General features: G+C 34.4%; 2 protein-coding genes and 1 pseudogene across 3 annotated transcripts; 1 reads left to right on the forward strand and 2 right to left on the reverse strand.

Moving 5' to 3' along the window:
- Positions 1–763: 763 nt before the first annotated feature.
- Positions 764–6,599, reverse strand: LOC145611432 (two-pore potassium channel 3-like). Its single transcript, XM_081666762.1, has 2 exons — positions 4,752–6,599; positions 764–1,284 (listed from the first exon to the last, which is right to left on the reverse strand). Exons 1-2 carry the CDS (start codon positions 6,011–6,013, stop codon positions 1,131–1,133), a joined length of 1,416 nt encoding a protein of 471 aa, XP_081522888.1. The 5' UTR covers positions 6,014–6,599; the 3' UTR covers positions 764–1,130.
- Positions 6,600–11,757: 5,158 nt separating this feature from the next.
- Positions 11,758–13,899, reverse strand: LOC145611578 (large ribosomal subunit protein uL29). Its single transcript, XM_081666918.1, has 4 exons — positions 13,816–13,899; positions 13,562–13,697; positions 13,310–13,466; positions 11,758–12,018 (listed from the first exon to the last, which is right to left on the reverse strand). The coding sequence occupies exons 1-4, from the start codon at positions 13,817–13,819 to the stop codon at positions 11,944–11,946; spliced, it is 372 nt and encodes a 123-aa protein (XP_081523044.1). The 5' UTR covers positions 13,820–13,899; the 3' UTR covers positions 11,758–11,943.
- Positions 13,900–19,903: 6,004 nt separating this feature from the next.
- Positions 19,904–21,502, forward strand: LOC145611247 (cyclin-U1-1-like; annotated as a pseudogene). Its single transcript, XR_014106338.1, has 2 exons — positions 19,904–20,428; positions 21,112–21,502. The product of XR_014106338.1 is annotated as a cyclin-U1-1-like (transcript).
- The last annotated feature ends 2,025 nt before the right edge of the window (positions 21,503–23,527 follow it).

The raw sequence follows: 23,527 nt of genomic DNA on the forward strand, positions 1-23,527 counted from the left end.
ATGTTCTATATCCGATTAGATTCTTATTAGCAATTCATGGCCCCACAGTACTCCACTTTTCAACCATGAAATTGGTTTAGCTGAGTTGATATCTTTCTACACCAAAAACTACTCCCAATAATGAATATAGTTGAACTCTATTGTTGAACACTTATCATAGCCTTTTGCTTTCATATCTCCCCCCCCCCCCCCCCCCCTTTTCCTATGACTATTTCCTTTTCACTCCACCCCCCCCCCCCCCCCAACAACAATTTAATTATCAACTTATCAAGTAATCCATCTGTTTTGCTTAATGCTACGCTTTTTCTAAAACAATCATTTTCTTCATACCATCATTGTTCATTTGTTCTATATCATGAATAATTATTTCGACATATAGGGATAATAGGTGCTAAATTATAAGAAAAGATTAGTGTAAAATCATAAAGTGGTTGTCAAAAAAAAAATCATAAAGTGGCCATTACTAATATTTATTACCAAATTGAAGCATATAAAATGCTAAAATCCATTAATCCAAATATAGACGATGAAAATATTGGTCGAGAAAATTTTAGTGAACATCCCGTATTTTAAATGTCTTATTTACACATTCCAAATCCCATTCCCATTTGCGAAATGCCTAGTTAAGCCGAAAAGGGTTTCAGGAACTTGGTAAATGTCAAAGCTAAACTTCAATTTTGTACAACATATCAATACTATAAAGAATATAATGGGAATTCATGTAAGTAGCAAAGTATAAAAGCGGATGAAGTAACCTTTCAAATTCACAACAAAAAATTATACTATATATTATATAACCTATAACCTAGCTAAGATATAATCAGATATAGGAGTTTTCTCCATAGCAACTTCCAAATCAAGACAACGCCTTCTTACTCATCCATTGAACTATTCTGTACGGAAACTATTACCCTTTAAAACAGTGCACAATCGACTCCCAGTGACAGAATGCGTCTTACATTTGTATCGCTGAAGATGTATTTAATCTGATATAAGCTGAGAATGAAACGCCTGGTGTGTATTTACAGATAAAACACCCGGGCCTTAGACATTCTGAGCCATGCCCCATAACTTAGTTGTGTCAATATTTAGAATCAAAGCAACTCACAGGTCGATAGAGCCTCATTTACTTAATCTTGTTGGTGACAATGCACAAGATCTGCTAGAGTGATTTTTCCACAGCTGCCAGCATCTAGCTGATCAAATTTCTTGCAAATCAGAAGAATGTCTTTGTCTGACACCTTTCCCATCTCCTTCAGTTTGTAAATTACATACTCTGACTTGCTGAAAAAACAATCAAGGAAAAGATCAGTAACTCATCAAAACTATAACAACATTTCCCTATCTTAATCATCACTCCCAGCCTTAGCAATACCAAGCAACAAGACTAATTTATTCGGCAGGACACTTTAACACTTCATTTTGGGCCAAAATCATGTAAAATTTTCACATGGGTAACAAAGAATTGTTCCAACTAACAATCAATAGTACCGATAAATATCAACAGGTCAACAGTAGCCAACATCAAATTCGAATCTTATCTCAAGCAAGAATTAGCGAGGTCAAGTTGCCTATGCAACCTTAATGTAACAGACCCACAAGTTAAATAAAAAAAAAAAAAAGATGATGTGAATAATGACTACCAATGACAGCGCAAGAATTAGAGGAATGGCCATAATAGTAAATAAGTAAATGCAACACATTCCCAGGCAGGAGGAGGAGGTAAGATGTTCCCTTGTAAATTCCAGTAAACCAAGAAGTTAATTCTGAATATTGTTAAGAATTTGGCTCCGTTTAGGAAGTTAGAAGCAAGATATATTTTTCTTTCTGTATAATGATGCTAGACTGTCTCTTGCTCAGATTGGAAAAGGAACTTCCAAGCAGTAAGAGTAACATGTCTTCTCCCTATTCTACTTTTTTGTTTCCCTAAATTTTAATTCAAATCCATACCCCACAATTATTTCTTTCAAAAAACTTCATCAAAAAGACAAATAATTCCAATAGAGAAATGAGTCAGAGATCCACACATTCACATGTTATCAATGTTGAATAGCTCTAAATTCTCACCCAAAATATTCAAATAAAACAACTTGACAATTCCAAGTGTAATACAAGATTCCCAAGAGAATATGTTATTCCACATAGTTGTAGCTCTTTACACTATTTAATATGGGGTCTTTGTTTATACTACTCAAGATCAACAAAACTCTGTTATGCATATGGCCATATAGTGAAGACTGAAGAGGCCCAAGAGGGTGATGGGGTGACAGAATAACTAAGTATGTTTCCCGTCCTCTGCTCAACCCCGAAGTACACACTACTGAGCATGCAATTCTGCTAAGCATGCACAATGGAACAAAACTGTACAAAAGATCAACGGCAGAAAACCACTAATATTCAGATGTTACACAAGTTTTAAAATTACATATCAAAGTACAATGGGAAATAACAGAAACCGAGACCTATTAGAGTATTAGGGGGTGTTTGGTTCACAAAGTGGTATAGGTTTGGAATTAGGGATGAAACTAGGGTGGTATCGGGTTGGAACTTAATTCCTAATATCTTATGTTTGGTTGTTAATTGGGAATGATATTTTAATATTTATTTGATACCTAGAGGTGTGGTATGAGCCATACCCACCTCCCCTTTTGTCTTTCTAAACCGGGTTTAAGGAATGAGTTTAGAAATTAGATTTTCCTTAAACAAACATTAGATATGAGATTTACTCATTCGGTCATTCCAACTCCATACCTCATACCTAAAACCTACGAACCAAACACCCTTTACTGTACTCCAAGACAAGGGCATTGAAAGGAATTTAGAGAGCACTTTTACTTGAAGAACAAACAATGAAGCATAGACTGTAGACAAATGTCCATCCCTTTTGTAATTTAAAATCCCTATGGACAAGCTGAACATATAAATTGTCAAATTTGAAGGTAGGCTAATATAGAGAAACTTTCTCTATCCTTTCCCCCAAAAATCAGGAGAACATTTCCACGAAGTTACCCCCAATCAGGCAAGACAGGTTTCTAGACTGTAGACAAAAAGTTTCCACTAAGTTCAACTTAAGGCTAATATAAGTAGGCCAATTCTCGCTACTAGTTGCTAGAATTAGCCACTCACTCGCTTATCCATTATAGATTTTAGCATAGCCATTTAAATTGCTAGAAACATCACAGAAGCAACAAAATTGACAACCAGTAAAGAACAGCCTAGAAGGAGGTAATAAAATCAGATAAAAAAGACAAGCTGAGTAGCTGACCACTTAAACTTGAGAAAGCAAAGACAATCCTTATTCAATTGAAAGAGCCATGGATTCACAATCTAACATTAAATAATTGCAAGAGCTGTAATTTGACTTCCAATAGCGGAAAGCAAGAGAGCAAGAATACAGAATGTACTAGAGCATGAGCAAACAAATGAAAGAGCGTAATAATTTTAATGATTTGTGCATAATGAGAAAGCCCCCCCCCCCCACCCCCACCCACCCACCCCCCCCCCCCACCCCCACCCACCCACCCCCCCCCCCCCTCCCTCTCTTTTTTTCACAGTTAAACACTTAGGAGTTCATGAGTTCACAATTCCTTCAAAGGTCACTGGAATTAGCATCAGTATTAAAAGAGAGTGCTAAGCACATATCACTATTTCCACAAAACTTAGTGGAGCCCTCAACCACAAAACATGATACTGCTCCATCTTGGCTCACAGCTTAGCCATTTTTCATCATTCATCCTCCAACAAAACTAATCCGTTTCAGCTCAGTGTTCTCAATCGTTAAGTGCAAACAGACTAGTGCTGTTCTAATTCACCACTATTCTTGGTTCAACAATGATATCCATATGCGTCTACCCATTTACCAACATATAAATTGATGTTATACCATCAATTTTGCATAGGTTTTTTGTTTCTTACCTTGAACTCGATGGGATTTTCTTCTCATACTGACAGACGAACAGGATAGTTTTCTAAGCAGGTAACAGTTAAGAGTTGACTATTTTTAGATAAATTGTTAAAAACAAAAAAAAAACAAAAAAAAAAGGATTTGAAGAGAATGGTTTGGTAAGAACTCCTGATTCTTATTGAGATGACACACTGTGAGTAGGGAAAAAGTAATATTGGGTGGTTTTACCATCCACTATTATTAATTAAGTACTTCATTGGCTTTGCAAGATAGATTGCTCGATACTGGATTTGTATAATGAATACATTCTTTGTGATCAGCAAGAAAGTACTCCGTATGTAGCATTTGTATATAATGTGGCAGTTCTTTCAAAAACAGAGTTGGAAAGGAAAACATCGAAAGTTAGAATTGCAGCTATCCATACTACCATTTTGACACTTTGGTAGCTGAGAAATCAAGTATTATACCACAACAAGAAGGGTTCTGCTAATATGTACATCAATATCAACTAGAAGACTAGGATTATTCAAACTTTCTTGCCCTCCAAATATAAAGAAGTTGGCAAATTATGCATATAAATATTTGTAATCTCTTCAATAATCAATATGCTATTGCTGGATCTCAGTGCATAATGGCTTCAAGAGCATGATTTCAACCTTTCACTTTGCACCAAATATGCAAGATAGACAAAAACATGTACTTGTAGTAAACAGTCCAAATGTGCCTAACAGACTAATTTAGAGGTTAAGCTCACAAGAATATACAGTTAAACATACAATTCTGCAAAATCAATACACAGCAAGAATAAGATAGGCAGAATAACTAAGGTAAAAGACCAGGTTCATACCTCACAAAGCCATTGTTGTCCATATCAGCAGCAAGAAACTGTGAGACGGTCATGTCCTGACCAAGCACCCGCTTTGCCAACAGCCTATTACGCTTGTCAATCCTAGCCTCAGCCAAGTAAAGAAAGGCCCGAGCAACAGCGAGTGTAGATACTAGCAACCAAATTGATGCAAAGCTACGACCAGACAACGATGTGAATGCCCTATCACCATAACCCACTGTGGTAACGGACATAACAGAAAGATAAAGTGAATCCACCCATCCAAGCTTCTCAACAAAATGCATAACACCCACCCCAACTCCAATACACATAACCACCACACCTAATGCCAATGCCACCTTCATTCTTATCCTCATCCTCCCTTTCTTGACATCAATAAGCACCGATTTCGCCTGATCCTCTCGTTTCCCTGCCTTAACCGTCCTAAGAAGATAATTCTCTTGCAAGTCTAACACATAAGTAACCATCCCACTAAGCAAAATATCAATAAATCCAAACCCAACCAACACAAACAAAACTGAGAACAACTTTGTTGTAGTAGAATTAGGGGTTATATCCCCATAACCAATAGTACACATAGTCACAATGCAAAAATACAATGCATCAATTACTGGGTGAGTCTCCCTACCTTTAAAATGTGTTCTATTCAACCAATATATCAAAACCCCAAATGACAAATAAATCAATAACAGCACAAATGCTTGTATAACAACAGACTGAGAGCTAGGTCGGGGTATACCATCTTCCTTCCTTTGATCATTACTATTTAAAACCGCCATAGCCGGGGCAGTCTTAGACCTGTGAAGATTAGTTTTCTTGCCACGATAATTAGGATCAACCAACCACTGCTGTTGCTGTTGTTGTTGCTGCCACTGCTGCTGCTGCTGTTGCCACTGCAGCGGCGGCACCTGCAGAGGCTGCTGCTGCTGCTGCTGTTGTTCTTGACATTGTTGTGCTAATTGTGGGTCAAAAAGAAATGAAAGATGATGATAATCCGAAGACGGGGACGGCAAAGGCAAAGGCGAAGAAGGCAGAGAAAGGGCATCAAAGAGAGTGGATGAAGAAGCGGATTGAATTGAAATTGAAGGGTCTCTAGGAGAGGAAGGAAAGGAACCAAAGATAAGACGATCTTTGAATTCAGAAGGGGTTAAAGAGAGTGAAACTTCATGATTTTCAGGAAGAGGGGATAGAGTTAAAGGTGGTGGTGGAGTTACTTGTGACCTTAACAATGGCAGAATATGTTCATGCTCTTCTCCCTCCATTTGGGTACTCTCTAGATAGAATTTCGCGCCATTAAAATGGTTTTTACCTTTCTGATCACAATCCCAACAAAAATAAAATTGAAAATAATGGGTTTCGCCTTTCAATCACAATCCCATAAGATGATGATGATTCACCTGGAGCAATCAAGTGATAACAAACAGGCAAAATTGGAAACAGTCAGTGTAATAAGGTAACAACAAAGAAACGTATTGAGTTTTAAACCCGAAAGAAACGTTTCGCCAAAGAACCCCAGAACCTGAAGAAATCAAAATTTCGAAGAACACCCATTAAAATTGTGAGGATGAAGAAGGAGAAAGCGGTGGAATTTGTTAGAGATGAGACTGAAAAATGAGATGGGTATTAATAAATTATATATTTCAGGGATACTATATTATAGTATGATTATGTAGAATATAATAAGTAATGCAATAAATGAAATAATGAATGGTATAAAGATGAAGATGAATAAATGGCGAAGAAAGAAGAAGAAGAAGAGAGAAAAGAGGGAGGTGGTGTAAAATAGGAGAGGGTTGGTTATAGTGTAAAGTATTTGGTTTGATTGAGGCAGTTGTACAGTTACACGTTAAGCGTCAGGGAAGGAGGTCTTCTACACGAGTCATGTGAATTTCAGGCAGTATTTTTTTGTTTTGTGGTTCGTATTTCATTGATTCACATGCCAATCAATTTCCAACATTCTACTTCTGCGCATCGGTTAGGCTAATACCGATAAATTTACTCTTTTTTTAACAAATTAGTAAAGGGTATGGAGTATTTGGGTCCGAGACTCCGAGCAATGCCTGCATATCATGGTATCGGATTGATCATTAATATATGTTGTAATTTATGAATCAATAATTTTAGTGTCTGTTCTGATTTACTGAAGTGAGATGAACTGAATTGAAATTCATGAGAGAGGGAAATTAGGAATTGAACTCAACTGAAATAATTAGAGCTGAACTCAACTGAAATTAAGCCGCAGAGAACGGACCCTTAGTTAAATTTGTTATATATTTTATCATTTGCTAAATATTAATATTTTATATTGAAAAGATAACCTAAAATATCACATATCTAAGATTCTAAGTGGCAAGATAATTAGTTATGGAGAACTTTTTTATTAGTGTAAGGTTAGGGTCTATTCTTCTTGCCTTATTTTCCTTCATTTAAACCTCAATACTGGGATTGAATATGGGTTAGATTAAAGTTGATAAATAATATTACCTCCGTTACATATTAGTTGCAACTTGAGTTATTATTTGTAAAACATAAAATATTCTAAAGTTGTAACTGATATGTAACAGAGGTAGTAGTACATATACAATAAAAATAAAGACGACCAAACAATATCATTACCATACAAAAAACTAATTGTGCCTTACATGGCATAATTGATTTTTCATTCTTAATTTGTTAATTTGTACTAGTACGAATGAGCAAATTAGTTTTTTTCTTACCACCAAACAACTTTGCAAATTTGCCAAGTCTATGCAAATAAGAATATTTTTTTTTTTTGGGTGCTAATAAGAAATGTGATAATTGGTTGAGAAATGTGAAAATCACAAGGGAAACTGAATTTGTTACACCAAAGAGTGATTTAGGCACATTTATTGTGAGAGCAAGGTTTTCTATGCTCCTCTCACATGGAGGTGTGCCCATATCAACAAATAGATGTGCAAGATCAATTTCTTGTGGCAATTTTTTTTTTTTTTTTTTTTTTGTTTTTTGAAACAACTGTGACAAGATACACTTTTTGTATGATAAAAGTTGCTTATATTGTCCAATAACGTCTAACAAGATCCAAAAAGTTAAGGGTTGATAAAATCAATAAAAAAAAATAGCTTTAGGGCCAATAACACAAGATAACAAGTGAAATTCGAGTAAAGTAAACAGTGGCTTACCTTGCTAAACTTCAAACTTTCAAAGTATTAAATATTGCGTAAGCGGTTTCATTGGCAACTCCATATGTTTGAGGTTAAGGTCATGTTTGATAATTAATGGGTAAAATTACTGCTATTATAATTAATTGTATTGACAGATTTGATAAGCGAGATGCATTAGATTTTATTTTTGACTAGATAGCTAGCTATATTAGTTGTTTGTACAAAGTGTAATTGATAACTTGTTAATTTGTTATTATTTACTCATAACATAACAAAATGTATCTAATCCGATCTAAATAATCAAAACCAAACTAAATGATTACTCATTCTTATCACTCAAATAGACCTGAAACTAAATACAACTAGATGAAGCTCGTGCGATGCACGGTTTGTTTAATTTATTATTTTTTTATTTTTTTTTTTTGTATCTATGAGCTAAAATTTGTTATATATTTAGATAAAATTCCTAATATTAAAAGATGATATTTAATATTAAATTATTTTAAACTTAAAAATCTCATTCGCCAATTTTGCTTACATGGCATTTGAATTATTTAATTCTAAAAGAAATTAATAACCTCTTATTTAATTGGCTATTACTAAGATTTATAATCCTACGTGGCGCGCTAAGAAAATTAGATCTTACGTGGCTCTCTAAACACTCAAGAAAAAACTCCCCTTTATATATATATATATATATATATATATATATATATATATATATATATATATATATATATATATATATATATATATATATATATATATATATATATATATATATATATATATATATATATTTATATATATTATATAAATATATATATATATTAAATTGTATACTTGATTGTTATCCTAAACATGATTTAATAATTCATATATAGATGACTTCACAACATTGCTTCAATTCTAAAAGTAACATCACTAGGGTTTTGACTTGACAACATTGCTTCAATTCTAAAAGGATAAAGATACTATAGCATGATTGCGATTCCATTACATATTAAGGTTGTATTTAATGCTTCTATAATTATTTTAAAATTTGCTTCAATTATTGAGTTAGATGCTGAGGTACTAAGTTGAGTTAGATTTGTATGTCATGGGGACACAAACAGACAGTTGTATTTAGGTTTTTTGTTAGCAAGTTGAGCATCTTATTATTGCTCTTGTCTTGTAGTACTACCATACTGTAGTTTATACACATTGCCGTCAACAAAGAATCGAAATTGTGATCTATGTAAAAAGTATTGTTAATCAAATGTAAACATATTTTTTAGTTGCTTTCAATTTTATTTTTTCCTCGGTTAGTGTGAGAAACCACTTTTTAAACAGCGTGTTTTGTGTGCGACTGACCACACAATGTAACCGCTTATAAAATGCTAAGGTAACATGTATAACACTAACCAAGTAACTCATGAAATTTTGATTGAACAACCTCTATAAAGCTGATATTAACCCTATAATACTGATCGGCTAACCCCTATAACATTAACTAACTATGATGACTAGACCTGGTTATAGGGTGGGTTGGGTTAGGGTCGTAGCGAGTCGGGTCAAAGAGGATCACATTTTATAAGGTCAATATCGGGTCAGGCCAATGCGGATCGCGAATCAATAATGGACGGGCTTACAAAATATCAATTAATATAAATATTGGACAAAGCCATTATTAACTATATATGAATACAAATTTATCTATGTAATTATTTTCACATCATTTATTTTCTTTATCAGTTAAATTGAAAAAACATTTTTAGCCCTATATTGACACTACCCAATAAGGCCATATCCATTAAAATCCCTTTAAATTTGACGCTAACCCTATTATCATTGGCTACCATACCCAATAATCAACTCCACTTACAAACATAAAAATTTGTGTAAATTTCAAGCTTCAATGAGACCATATAAAAATTTTAAAAATATAAAAAAAAAATAAGTTGCGTTGATTAGGGCGATAGTGACAAGTGATAAGAGATTAAAGAAAAGGTATTCACAGCAACATTTTTGTAAAAATAACCGAATGAACAATAAAACAAAAAACGTAATACAAGTAATAGAGTATAAAACATATTTCTGGGCCTCAACTATCAATTTAAGCTTTTGATTGAGTTGAGTATTGTTTTTTATGTTAGTTTTCTCTACATTTCCTTAATTTTAATATACAAGAAATCGTCACCGGCAGCGGCAAGCTTACTGAATCTGTACTGATAACGATAACAATAAAGTAAGTGATTATGCCTGATATCTCAAATTCAAAGAATATACTTTCTCCATTTTCAATTGATTTTGAAGAGAAGTAAGAGAACTAATAATTCACCCAAACAATGTGTTTGGATAAAGAAAGGGGAAGGAAAAGAAAGGGATGGAGGAGAAGAGGAGGGGAGAGAAAGGGAGGGGAGGGAAGAATGGTAAGTTTTCCTTCAAAATATGTATATTGTTGGAGGGATCAATTTCCTACACTTAAATCCCTCTATTTCTCTCCCTTTCAATTTCCTTCTTTCCTTATTTGTTATCCAAATAAAAGATACTTTATCTCACCATTTTCCTTCTCTTCCTTTCCCTCCATTTCCTTAAATCAGTCTCTTATAGAGGTGTCAATCGGTTTTTCGGTTCGGTTTATCAGATTTCGGTTTGTAACGGGTCGATTTATAACGAGTTTAAATAATTAACGGGTCGGTTCAGTTTGGTTTTAAATAAAATCGGGTCAGTTCGGTTTGGGTTTTTTTACTAGGTTTCTATTCGGGTCCGATTCTAATCAGATCGGTCTGTAATTGGTTCGGGGCATAATTGGTTCGGGTTGAATTCTACAGTTTGAAATTGGATTTTTTCGGTTTTAAGCGGGTTTCGGGTCAAAACAGATCGGGTCCTAATCGAGTCGGATTGTAATCGGTTCAGGTCATAATCAGTTCGGGTTTAACTTGGTCAGTTTGAAAACGGGGTTTTCCAATTTAGAACGGTTTTCGGGTCAAAACAGATCGGGTCCTAATCGGGTCGGGTTATAATCGATTTCGATTGAACTCAATCGATTTAAAAAGGAGTTTTGGTTCAAAACAAATTGGGTTAAATCCTAACTCACAAAGTCACGATAACGAATTATGTGAGAAATAATAATTGACCCTTGCCAAATGGTAAATGCAAAATGACTAACAATTGCAATTAATCAAAATTTATCGTAAACGGTTGCAATTTTTCGAAAACAAGAATGTTAATTTGTACATATCTACTGTCAACGGTTAGATTGGAATTGAGTATTTGACAATTTGAGTATGCCGGACTCAGTTGAATTGGATTTTATATTATTTTCAAGTTAAACGTCTGTTTTCTTTTCTTTTTTTTATCCTAATTAATCTTCACTCCATTGGAATTCGTATGTAGTATTATGAATTTGTAGTCACTGTAGCAATTTCTTAGTTTTGTTAATTGTGCATATAGCAGATTTGTTGAGTAATTGACCTAATTGCCGATGATATGCATTTGCATTTGTGGATTTGTTTCATATGCGTATAATACAGTAAATTTTTGATTTTTTTTCCAAACTTTAAAAGGGATACTTGGTCAATGTATGATGTATCCAAAAATCTGAAAATAAATAAATAAAAGGAACTAGAAACCCGATTTTGGAACTGCTTCCAACAGACCCCCCCCCCCCCTGGTTCTAGGGTCTAATTCCCGAAAATCATGGACCCAGCTTGATCAGTTCTGGGACTGGTTCTAAAATGTGGAACCCTACTGACCGGTTCTGGAACCAGGTCCTTGGTTTAGACCAGATACCCGGTCCACACTTCCACACAAGATATACATGCAAATGTTAAAAAGTGTGCTAGTAAGATTGAATCTACAGCACCTTTCTACGTCAAAAATTGTCATAGATCATAAACAACAATTCTATTTTAGTAATACAAAATGCTGGCAAGATAAAATCACAAGGTAGAACAAATCTGGCATCTAATGTCCTTAATTGAAGCTCACTTTTTATAAGTTTAAAAAACATTAGAACAAAAATTTCATGGAATGTAGACACCCCCCTTAGAGAATAGATACCTAGCCTACACCTTGATGGCATACTTCCTCATGGGATAGTACCTCTCCCTCTTCTTCTCCCTTTCGGTCTTCAAAGATGCCTGGAAAAAGAAAGAAAATAATACAAAGTAATAGTTAGAGACCTCAAATCAGTCGCAAGTCATAACCTCCAAAACTTGTGCAAAATAACCAGGGAAAAAATTTTCGATCGTACAATCCCCCAACCACACAAGGAAGAAACATATTATGAATATCACTCCTCTAAACCCTAAACTGTTTGATGAGGCACATGCAAACGGGCAACAATGTCGCAACAGCTAATCAAGTTGAGCAAGGGAAACATTCACTGGATTTTGGTTGATGGCAAAATACAAACTTTCTCTCACAAGAGGTCAACAGCAAAGCACAAGCATCAGAACTATCATGCCAACAAACTCTGAGACAACTATTTTGTCATAACAAAAAAAAAGTTACTTTGTAGAAATTATCATAACTGCCAAACTCCCTCCATTATAAGATACTCCGTATCATTACAATTTAGAATGATTACAACCACCCTAAATGTCTAACACTCATATTACATGACCATCTGTAAGCTCCTCCAGCAGGTCAAGTCAAATATTCATGACAAGTTTTGTTGATAAGTGATATACTGTAGGCAATGTAGCATTGCACTTAGCTCAAATCAGCTTACACCTCTAAACTTAACAAACTCACCAACCCTTCTTTGTAAAATTTTCCCTTCTTAATTAAGGTTCAAAATCTAGAGCTCTCATAGGCTCAAATAACAGGAACAGGTCAAAAGACGGGTAAAAAAAACTGCTAATAAGAGAGGCATTTGGAGTACCGCATATGATCTAGCTTAAAAGCTAATTAAATGACTAGATTAATACAATCTATCTCCAAAACAACACATTGATTTCAATAATCTACGCAGAAATCAAAATTAATCCAACTTCTTATTCACTGTGTAAAGATATAAATGAAAATCAATCAAACAATGCCATTTCAGAACACACTCTGTGCTTCTCTCAAAACCAACATAAAAATTGTTATTTAAAAATGCCTCCTTATAGTTACTGAATGTCCGAACCTAATATATTAGCGTGCAATGCCGTATCACTCGTACTAAACCATTACCATCACTCTTAATATTAATGTATACAGAATTAATCAAATAACATAGCACTTCAACGTTCAATCCTCACAATAAAAATGACAATATAAACCTCAAAAAATCAAATTCCATTTCACTCAACGTTTTACGACATACAAATACAATCGAACCCAAATACAACTTGCATTATAATCTAAAACAACCTAATAACATAATTATTTAAAATGAACAAATCAAATCGGCAAACCAGTGTAACAAGAGATAGAAAATAATACCTGGTGCTTAGTGAGGCGACGACGAATGGCACGGGTCTTCTTGGGACGAAGATCAAGTGGCAAGAACTTCTTCTTCTTGTATGCTTCCCTCAATGCCGACTTCTGCTTCTGTGACATCACTGTCAATACTTGCGCAATTCCTAATCTCACCACCTTACTGCAAAATCCCCAAAACAAAACCCAATTAATTCAATCAAATCATACAAAAAAACCCTAAAATTAAAAACCCTAGAAATTGAAATCAAAACATACATCTTGGAGAGCTTGTTAGGAGCACCGCCGGTAACCTTAGCAACACGAAGAAGAGCGAGCTCAGCCTTGAGATCCTTAAGCTGATTCAGCAAATCAGCCTTAGGCTTTTGCCTCAACTCATGCGGTTTAATCCTTGCTGCAAAAATTCACACACAAAAAAGAAAATTGAATCAACAAAATCAGTTTGAAGACATTGAAAAAGCTTGAATTAATCGAAAATGGAGGAGAGAGAAAGAGAAAGCGTCGGAATTTACCCATTTCTGTGCTCCGGTGTTTGCTGCAACGACGGCGTGTGTGGAAAAAGGAATGGCTGACTTAGGGTTTATGGTGATTTGATGAATATATATGTGGAGTGAAGTTAGAAGTTGGGGCTTGTTTTATAAAGTTAATGGGCCTAATATTGCAACAGGTTTATTGGATTTTGGGGTGTTATATGAGTGCTTTGTAGTTCGGTTGGTAGCCCATATAGAGTTTAGGTTGATCCATAATGGGTCGGGATGTTTGGGGCGGGTTAGGCAGGTAATTTTATCCTAAATTCCTAATAGGCCAAATCAAGTTCAGTAAAACTTAATTAGATTCCGGACAAAGTTGGGTATGAGTAAGTAGAGCTGTCAATTCGGGTATTCAAGTCGGGTTTGAGTCAGGTCAAATTAGGTCTCTGGTTAAATTAGGATCATGTTATGTCGGGTCAATCTAGCTTCAGTTCAGGTTTAGGTCGGGTCAATTTAAGTTCAAGTTATAAGGATCCGTTCACCTTTTCGGATATAGGTCTACTTCAATTCGAATTAAAATCAGATCGGGTTCAATTTCAAGTTCGGGTTGTGTTGAGTCGGGTTTGGATGGGTTAACAACATTGTACATTCGGGTTCAGGTTCGCGTTGAGTCGGGTACTAGTTCAAGTTCAATTCTAATAAATATCGATGTGGCCAAGTTGAACTATATAATTACGCCTTCCATAATTTGATCAAGCATCATTTATATTTTATTAAACCTATGTACGAGTAATAGAGAACAAAAGTTATACAAGCTGAACAAAAGATTTTATTAAATCGGATTAAAGGTTTACAAAATTATACCAATATATAAGCTGAATAAAAGGTATATAAAATTTTATTAAACCTTCCATGACTCAGGTTCATGTTTTAATTGAGTCGGGTACTAGTTTAGGTTCGGATTGTTTTCGGGTCGGATTAAATCGGTGGACGGTTATTATCAGGTCGGGGCAGGTTCGGGTTCAAATCATAAAGTATTTGGACAAATGGGTTTTCGGTTAAGTTCAGGTCGGGTTCAAGTCAGGTTACAAGTCAATAGTTTCACCCCATTGTTCGAGTATAGGCTGGGTTCAGATCTTTGTCCTAAAAGGTCGAGTTCTCGGGTCAGATCAGTTTTTAACAGCTCTATGAGTAAGATTGAGTGCAAGTCAATTTCGGGTCGAGTCATATCGAGTTCAGGTCAGCTCGAATTCGGATCTGACCCGGTTTACTTGGGTCAAACCGGACTTAATAGATTTTGAATCAATCGTTTCATATTAGGTTAGATCTCAGTTAAAATCAATTCACTTTTGCTTAAAATTTGAGTCGGATTATTTTAATTTTTTGACTCAATTTTAGTTCGAATCATTTTAGTTCAAATCATTTTGTTTGAATATTAAGAATGTCGGTAAAGTTATACCTCCTCTATTTTATAATAATCGTTACATTTTTTTTTATGTTCACCTAAAATAATTTGCAAAAGTTCTTGTATTATTAATTCTTTCTCCCAGTTACCACACGAACTAATCAACACAAGTATTTTGCTATTGTTTAGTTCCTAACTCTGATGCACAGAAACGTTAACATTCACTAACGTATCGTTTCCGAAACTGCGTTTCGAAACGCCCGTGAGAGTTTCCTTCCTTCACGATACATCTCATACAATTTGGAACTATGGATACCTTTCGAAAACTTAATTTAAGGAATAGATAAGCATTTCCCCTTGCTTTGCCGCTGTAGCCGCCTCGCCGAAACAATGTCAACGCAAGTACCATCGACCAATTTCTCTGATTTGAGGTTAATTTTGGTTTTAATTTGAAGAAATAAAGAATTCCTCGATCTTATCGTCATTGGCCTCTGCTTGACTGCATAGTAGAAGATTAATTTTGGTTTTTGTTTGCAGTTGAAGTGTCTGCATAAATTATTGCTTGAGAGGAAGATGAAGATATTGAAGGTGGGGAAGTGGGGACATGTGAGAATTAAGGAAATTTTGGAAGCATTTTTATTAAATTTCGAAACAATATAAAATGGGTCTGGGCAACCCAAACAAGGAGGAGGAGAATTTAGTCCACAAACAAGGCTTTGGAGCTTCCATACTAAAACCAATTGGCAATAGTAGGAGTTACTCCTTTACCTTATAAAGTAGAACCACCTCTCCTCTTTCTCCAACGTGGGACACTCACAAGTGATACACATTGGGTTCCAACAATTTTTGTTTTTAATTTTTCTTTTTTTATTATTTCTGACAATTTGGTATTTTGTTCTAAATAAAATGTATTTTATTTATTTATTTTTCCGTATCCCCGTTTCTCAATATTTTAAAAAATTCGTTTCCCCGATTCCCCGTTTTTCTGTTTCCGTTTTTCGTTTCCATGCAACCTAGGTTCCTACCAACCCCACTTGCACTTGTTTATAAATTATAATTTCTCTTTTACTAGTAATTAAATAATATAACCCCCATTAAGTATATTTTTATAATTTTCCTTTGGACTCCATATATTCAATAAGTCAATAACTAATTAATAAACTAGTTATTGGCACGGGCGATGCCCCGTATCACTAAAAATTTGAAAGTTTGATAGTGAATAAAATTTAAAAGGTTAATGTTCAACAAAATTTATAAGTGAATAAAATTATATTAATAACTTTTTGTCAAAATTAAAATAAAAAAATAACTTATGTAAATATTACGGAGTACTTCATATAATTGCTTTACTGATATTGAATTCTAAAAATTAGCATACAAGGAATCAACAACAATTAGTGTGTGATAAATGTCTTAATGCGCAATTATTTAGGAGTTACATTATATAGGAAAATTTAAGTACAAAGGTCACACGTATGAAGGATCTTAAGGTGATGAATGATGACACATAAGATAGACACCTATTGCTCATGTATGTGGTGCCAAGTCATATGGAAGGAACGGTGACACATGGCGGTAGTATGTAGTCCCTTTGAGGTTTTATAATATCAACAATTTAATACTTAAACAGACACGAGGAGTGACAAGTATCACATCTTAGGGCCTGTTCTTTTACGTTGAAATTCAGTTCAGTTCAGTTCAGCTGAGTTCAGTTCAGTTCAGTTCAGCTCAATTCAGTTCAGTTCAGTTCAGTTCAGTTCAGCTCCTAATTTCCTTTTCTTATAAAATATTCATTTCAGTTCAGTTCAGTTCAGTTCAGTTCAGCTGAGTTCAGTTCAGTTCAGTTCAGCTGAGTTCAGTTCAGTTCAGTTCAGTTCAGTTCAGCTCAGTTCAGTTCAGTTCAGTTCAGTTCAGCTGAGTTCAGCCAATGAGAACAGGCCCTTAGTGTTGTTTTTTACCCTCCAAATCCCGCCTTACCTTTTTAACTTTTTTTTTTGTGAATATATTTGATACAATTATAATAATATCATTTCAACTCTTTTATATATCTTTATAATAAAAAATATTACTTTTTATTGAGTGTTCATAATTCTTCCATATAGGTTTACCTAAAATATTGTTCCAACTCTTTTTAATAATCTGGTAAACGGAGTAATTTTGTTAAAAAAAAGTAATACTCCGTAATAAAACTAATTCATATTATTGATATTAAAAGAAATTACTTTAAAGTATTTGTTAAATATTATATTATTTTGGTTATTTTGGATTTTAACACCTGCTAAAAACCCGAAAATGGTTTTTAACACCTCCCAAAAAAAAAATTGATTTTAACACCACCCAAATTTCAAAAAATTTGGTATTACCACCACGTAACTGATTCCGTTTACAAATCTGTTAAGTAGGGCCATATAGGCACGTGTCGCTTTATTATTGGCCAAAAAATTAAAAAAAATAATAAAAATTTAAAAAACAAAAAATAAAATTTTTAAAAACAAAATAAAAAATCCTAAAACTACCCCCAGCCACCCCAGCCCCACCACCACGCCACCAGCATCGTCCCCCAACCCACCCACTGCCGGCGTCCGGCGTCCCAAAGAATCGCCTGGCGCCGTCGACCCCACCCCCACTCCCCTTTCCTCCACCTATGCACCCCACCCCTTCCCTTTCCCCATTTTCGTTTCCCGACCCACCACCCCGAAACCACCCTAAACGCCCCATCCCCTGGAAAACGCCCCTCCTCCCCTTCCTCCTCCCCCGAAAACGCCCTCCCTCTCCTTTCCCCCTCCCTTAATCGATTCCCTACCACCCCAAACGAAACCCTAAAACCCGTTTAGGGTGGTTTCGGGTTGTGGGTCGTGAAACGAAAAATGGGGAAGGGGAAGGGGTGGGGTGCGTAGGTGGAGGAAAGGGTGGTGGGGGTGGGGTCGCCGGCGCCGGGCGATTCTCTGGGACGCCGGACGCCGGCAGGGGGTGGGTTTGGGGACGGCGGTGGTGGCGCGGTTGGTGGGGCTGGGGTGGCTGGGGGTAGTTTTAGGTTTTTAATTTTTTAATTTTATTTTTTTTTTAAACAAATAAAACAGTGACACGTGTCACTGTGGACCACATTTAACAGAATTTTTTAACGGAAACCGTTAAGTGGTGGTAATACCAATTTTTTGGAAATTTGTATGGTGTTAATACCCATTTTTTTTTTGGAGGTGTTAAAAACCATTTTCGGGTTTTTAGCAGGTGTTAAAATCTATAAAAAAAAACCTATTATTTTTTACAAAAAAAGTTACACTTATCGTGCATGGCACGGGGCCGGGCCTAAGCTAGTTATAGATAAGTTTTAAGTCGAGTTTAATTGGGCAATGGGTATTTTCAGGTTGGGTAAATAAAGGTCTAGGTCTAATAAGGTATTTTTTGGTAGATTTCTTTAGGGTTAGATCGAATTTCAAATCTTGAATTGTTGGGTTTAATTGGTTTCATAAACAATGAGTCGATACCAAGTTAGGCTTTATTCGTAAGTTATCGAATTTATGGTGATTGGGTTTTGTATGTGTTGGGGTTGTTTAACATCTATTGATGGGCCTAGAATTGTATAAGGTCTACTTTGTACTTAGTGCTAAATGCTAATGACATGTTGTGTACTATACACATTTGAATAATCCTTAATTATTAAGACTCGTATTAATTAATAATTTAATACTAATACAGACTCTAGAAGTGACATGTGAGATGACAAACTCTAAAGTTAAAATGTACTTTGTACATTAGAATGGGGCATTTCAAAGGGAGGAAAGTTATGTACCTATTGGTACATAACATGGGCATAATGGTAACTTAGGCCCTGTTCTCTTCACCTTATTTTTGCTGAACTGAAATTATTTTTACTGAAACAAAATTACACTTGCTGAATTTAAATTATTTTTACTGAACTTAAATTAATTTTATCGAACTTAAATTATTTTTGCTGAACTGAAATTATTTTTACTGATTTTTTTTTATTATAATTCTTTTTTAAAAAAACTGAATTTTACTGAACTGAACTTAATTTTACTGAACTGAACTTAATTTTACTGAACTGAACTTATTTTTACTGAACTGATTTACTTAATAGTATTTTTTTTAAGGTGAAGAGAACATGGTCTTAGTACAACAATAACTCAATAAGATGATGGGACCATATATTATAACTTTAATTTTCAGGTTTTAATTATACCACTATAGTCATTTTAATACCATTGCAACATAACTACTACTTCGTAATATACCATTATGCTTCAGTGGCATAAATTCATGACCTTTTTTTTTCATGGCATAATTTCATGACCTAATGGTACATATATTAGTTGTAAAAGTATAATGCTATAACAATCATTAGTGTAATTTTAACTATTTACAGCACTATTGTAATAACAATGATACATTTTACATCTTAGTGGTATTAATGTTTATTTTTAAAATGTTTACGAATTCTCATATTATGTACCAAATACATAACATTCCTCCATTTCTACTTTCTCCGTTAGAATGCGTAAATCATGCAATAGAATGGAGTACGAGTAGAATTATCTTCAACGTTGGACTTTGGTGATTAACTTTGGTGATTTTTCTTTGATTGACAAGTCAGCAAACAAAATTCCAAATACATGTAGTCCACTCTTATAAGGATGGCAAGAAGTACACGTGTCATATACCTACTTGATAATCACCCAAAGTTGATAACACAAATCCCAATTGACAACCCTTCACCACCAAATAATTGGCCCGCCAAACTTTAACCCCTAAAATGAAAGTTCATAAAATGGCTTAAGTAACAACCATAATAATGTTGGCTACTATACCAAGTGAAGATCATGTTGGCGGGCAGCAGCCAGAGACAAGCGCAGCCGAGGCGACAACGCCAAGGGTGTTGCTCATCTTAGCCGCGATTTTGGAACGTCTAGTGGCTAGGAATGATCCACTTATAGAGCATAATAATGGTCGTAACAACTTGGTTCATTATGTTAGTCCTAGGCCATTGGCGGCGGGTTAGCTAGGAATGAGCTTGAAGGTGTTCAATGGGGTCCGAGCGCCTAACATAAGTATAGCCAAGTACTTGGAGAGGCTATTCAAGTACACAAATTGTAGTCCATCTTGTTTTGTGGTTGGATATGTGTACATAGATAGATTGGTGCATAAACATCCCGAGTTGCTCGTTATTTCACTTAACGTGCATAGGTTGCTCCTCACAAGTGTTATGATCGCGTCTAAGATGCTTGACGATGTGTACGCTCTCTATCTTAATCCCTCTTCCTCCTCTATAGAGTTGTGTTACAATTTTCATAGTATTAGTTTTAGAGTTGAGTTGATATTATCATATGTCATGTGTTTTAGTTTTAATTAGATTTGTCACATGCATCTTCTAAATTATAATACAGCTTCATTAAATAGAGCTTCAATAGCATAAATTTGGGAATTGACTAGTTTAAATAGACCCAAGTTTAGGTAAGATATATAATACAACTTCATTAAACAGAGCATCAATAGCATAATTTTGGGAATTGACTAGTTTAAATAGACCCAAGTGTAGGTAATTAATAAGATAAAGAACCATATTTATCAATTTTATGTATTCCCTTCGTTTTTAGTAATGCAAAAATATGCTGGGTTTTGTTAGAAATTTAAAAAGTACAAAAAAAAAAAAAAAAAAAATAGAGAGTAAAAGTTAATTTAAAAACAAGGATGTGAGAAAATGGTACAAGTAGGTGAGAATATCATAAGAGGAGATTATAGTGAAATATTATATGTCACATATATAATATATTTTCAAATATTATAAGTGACATATTATAACAAATATCTATTTAAGAGTGTTCTTTCAAGAAAAAAATTGTTGCATTTAACAAAAAAAAAACAAAAAGTAATTAACACTTTAAGTGACTCTAATCGATAAATTTTATAAATGGCAGGCAATACAACAACGCCTTCTATGCAAAAGTTGGAGGAGTAAGCAACTCAGAATTAAACAGATTGGAGTTGGAATTACTTTTCTTATTGAATTTTGAAGTCACGGTTAGTTCACCCATATTTCAGAGCTATTGTTGGTACCTTGAGAAGGAAGATTTGAGAATTGGTTCTACACTTAAAAGAGTTCAGCAACCACTAGCTTTTGATATCAAAGATGATGTGAATGGTATTTGATTGCAATGAAAAACACAAAGTGCTTCAATTTTAGGTAGAAAAGTATGCAAGACAATTGTATCTTTTTTTTTTTTTCCTTCTAACTTTTACTATGTAACTTATAAGGCGAGGAGAAATATTCTACCTAGACCTTAACTTTTACGGTTATTTTGATCAAAACACTGTGGAGTACATACTTGGGAGTGAGAGGGGAAGGCAGATAAGGGATCCTCTTCTAACACTTGCATATGAGAGATTTCGGCCTTGCAATATCAAGGTTACAAGATGAATAATCTTAAGTAATTAGGCAATTATAATCTTGTTTAGTACGAGTAGCTAACTTGACATCTTATTCAAAAAAAAAAAAACTTTTTATGTGAAATTTTATTGGTATTTAGTGAGTCACAAGGGCAAGTGATGAGAATCGATCCCAACATCACTTGATGAAATCGGGACATTAGGTTAAAATGCACTTTGTTATAATATATGTTGCATCGTAACGAACATTAAGAGATGCATGATACAAAATTTATACTTCTTCCATTCTTTAATTGAATACATACCGATGAATCAAATAATATATTCTTTTTTTCACAGCTATAATTGATCGATTGACCCCATTGCCGAACGATTTGCAACAACGATCATATCTTTGTTGATAGTTTTATTTGATTCATTCGTCATGTATTTGATTTAAATCTCTTTGTACATGTCATACAACCTTTTTTTTTTTTTTTAATGAATCAATCTTTCTTTAAAATAAATTTACAATAAAAATTTGAGACTAGTCAGACTACCAATAATTTAGGTTGCATGGGTACATGTACAAAATACATAGAAGAAAACGTCAATTGTAAAACTTGGTCTAGTGGTAAGGATAAGACCTTTCAACCTTGAGGTTGGGGGTTCAATCCTCACTAGTGGCACTTTAAGGGTGGGGTAGTATAAGGAGAAAATATAAGTTGATTTTCTTGATGAACAACAATTGTGTTATCTAATGGCAATATTGTAGATTAGTTCAATGTTTGATCTAAACTCGACTTGAGTTTACTCGTGCTCAAAACTCGATAAGTGTTCAAGACATTCAATATTTTTCTATTCTTTAATCTTTAAAAGCAAAAATTTACCTTGACTCTTAATAATACTACTCACTATGTCCCAGTTTACTTGCAACATTTTGATTGGTCACGCTTGCCGATGCACATGTTTGACCGTTGATATATCATATCACAAATTTATATAAGATATTAAAAGTACACATTAAGAAAGTATATACTACGTATTAAAATAGACCCAACAACATCTTTTTTTTTTTTTTTTTTTTTTTTTTTTTTTTTTGAAAGAAGTCCTAGAGGACATTAAATTTCACTAATAGAAGCCATACGGCATCTACAATTGACAATTAACGATAATGAAAACGAATTTAACAAAATCAAACAAGAATAAATCGGGGAAGGGCTAAGAATCCAAATACATAAATATAACAATTCGGCACATTCTCGGTTCGTTGTCTCATACAACTTTTTGACTGGATCCGTCGCCGCTTCGTAATTTTGGGAGAAAGGAAATTCTTGTGTTGATTCCGTAACCCAAATCCGAGCCATAATCAATAGTAACCCCGCACAACCAGAGACCAAATTAAGCACAAATAAAACCTTGTCTTTCGAAGGACTCCGAAAAACCTTGTCTTTCGAAGGAGATCGAAAAAACCTTGTCTTTCGAAGGAGATAAACCCTTTCTTTCGAGGGAGACATTATTGTAACCTAAGAAACAAAAAACTTAAAAGAAAATAAAGATTGGGGCTTTCCACCGGTGAAATCCGATGGAAGTCCCTTCAAAATTGACAATGGAGGCTAAACTTTAGGAGAGAGAAGAGAGAGAGAGAGGAGGCTAGGGTTTTTTTCCCAACAACATCTTACATAACATTGACTTTTATATAATAGTTAAAAGAGATGGTCAAAAAAAGATGCGTGAATAGTGCAAAATGTCAAACCATTGCGAGTAATTTGGGACGGAGTAATAAACTTAAGTAGGAAAAATTTACTACTCCCTACGTCCCAAAACTTCGACCCTTTTTGGGTTGATTTTGCGGTTATTAAGAAACTTAAATAAAAAGAAATAAAAACATATTAGAAAGATAAATTTACATAGGGTTTGTAAAAAAGTAGATAGACAAAGTATTTTTTTTAGCGGGGTAAAATAGAC

The sequence above is a fragment of the Chenopodium album genome, chromosome 24, assembly GCF_948465745.1.
Source record: "Chenopodium album chromosome 24, dcCheAlbu1.1, whole genome shotgun sequence".
NCBI lineage: Eukaryota > Viridiplantae > Streptophyta > Magnoliopsida > Caryophyllales > Amaranthaceae > Chenopodium > Chenopodium album.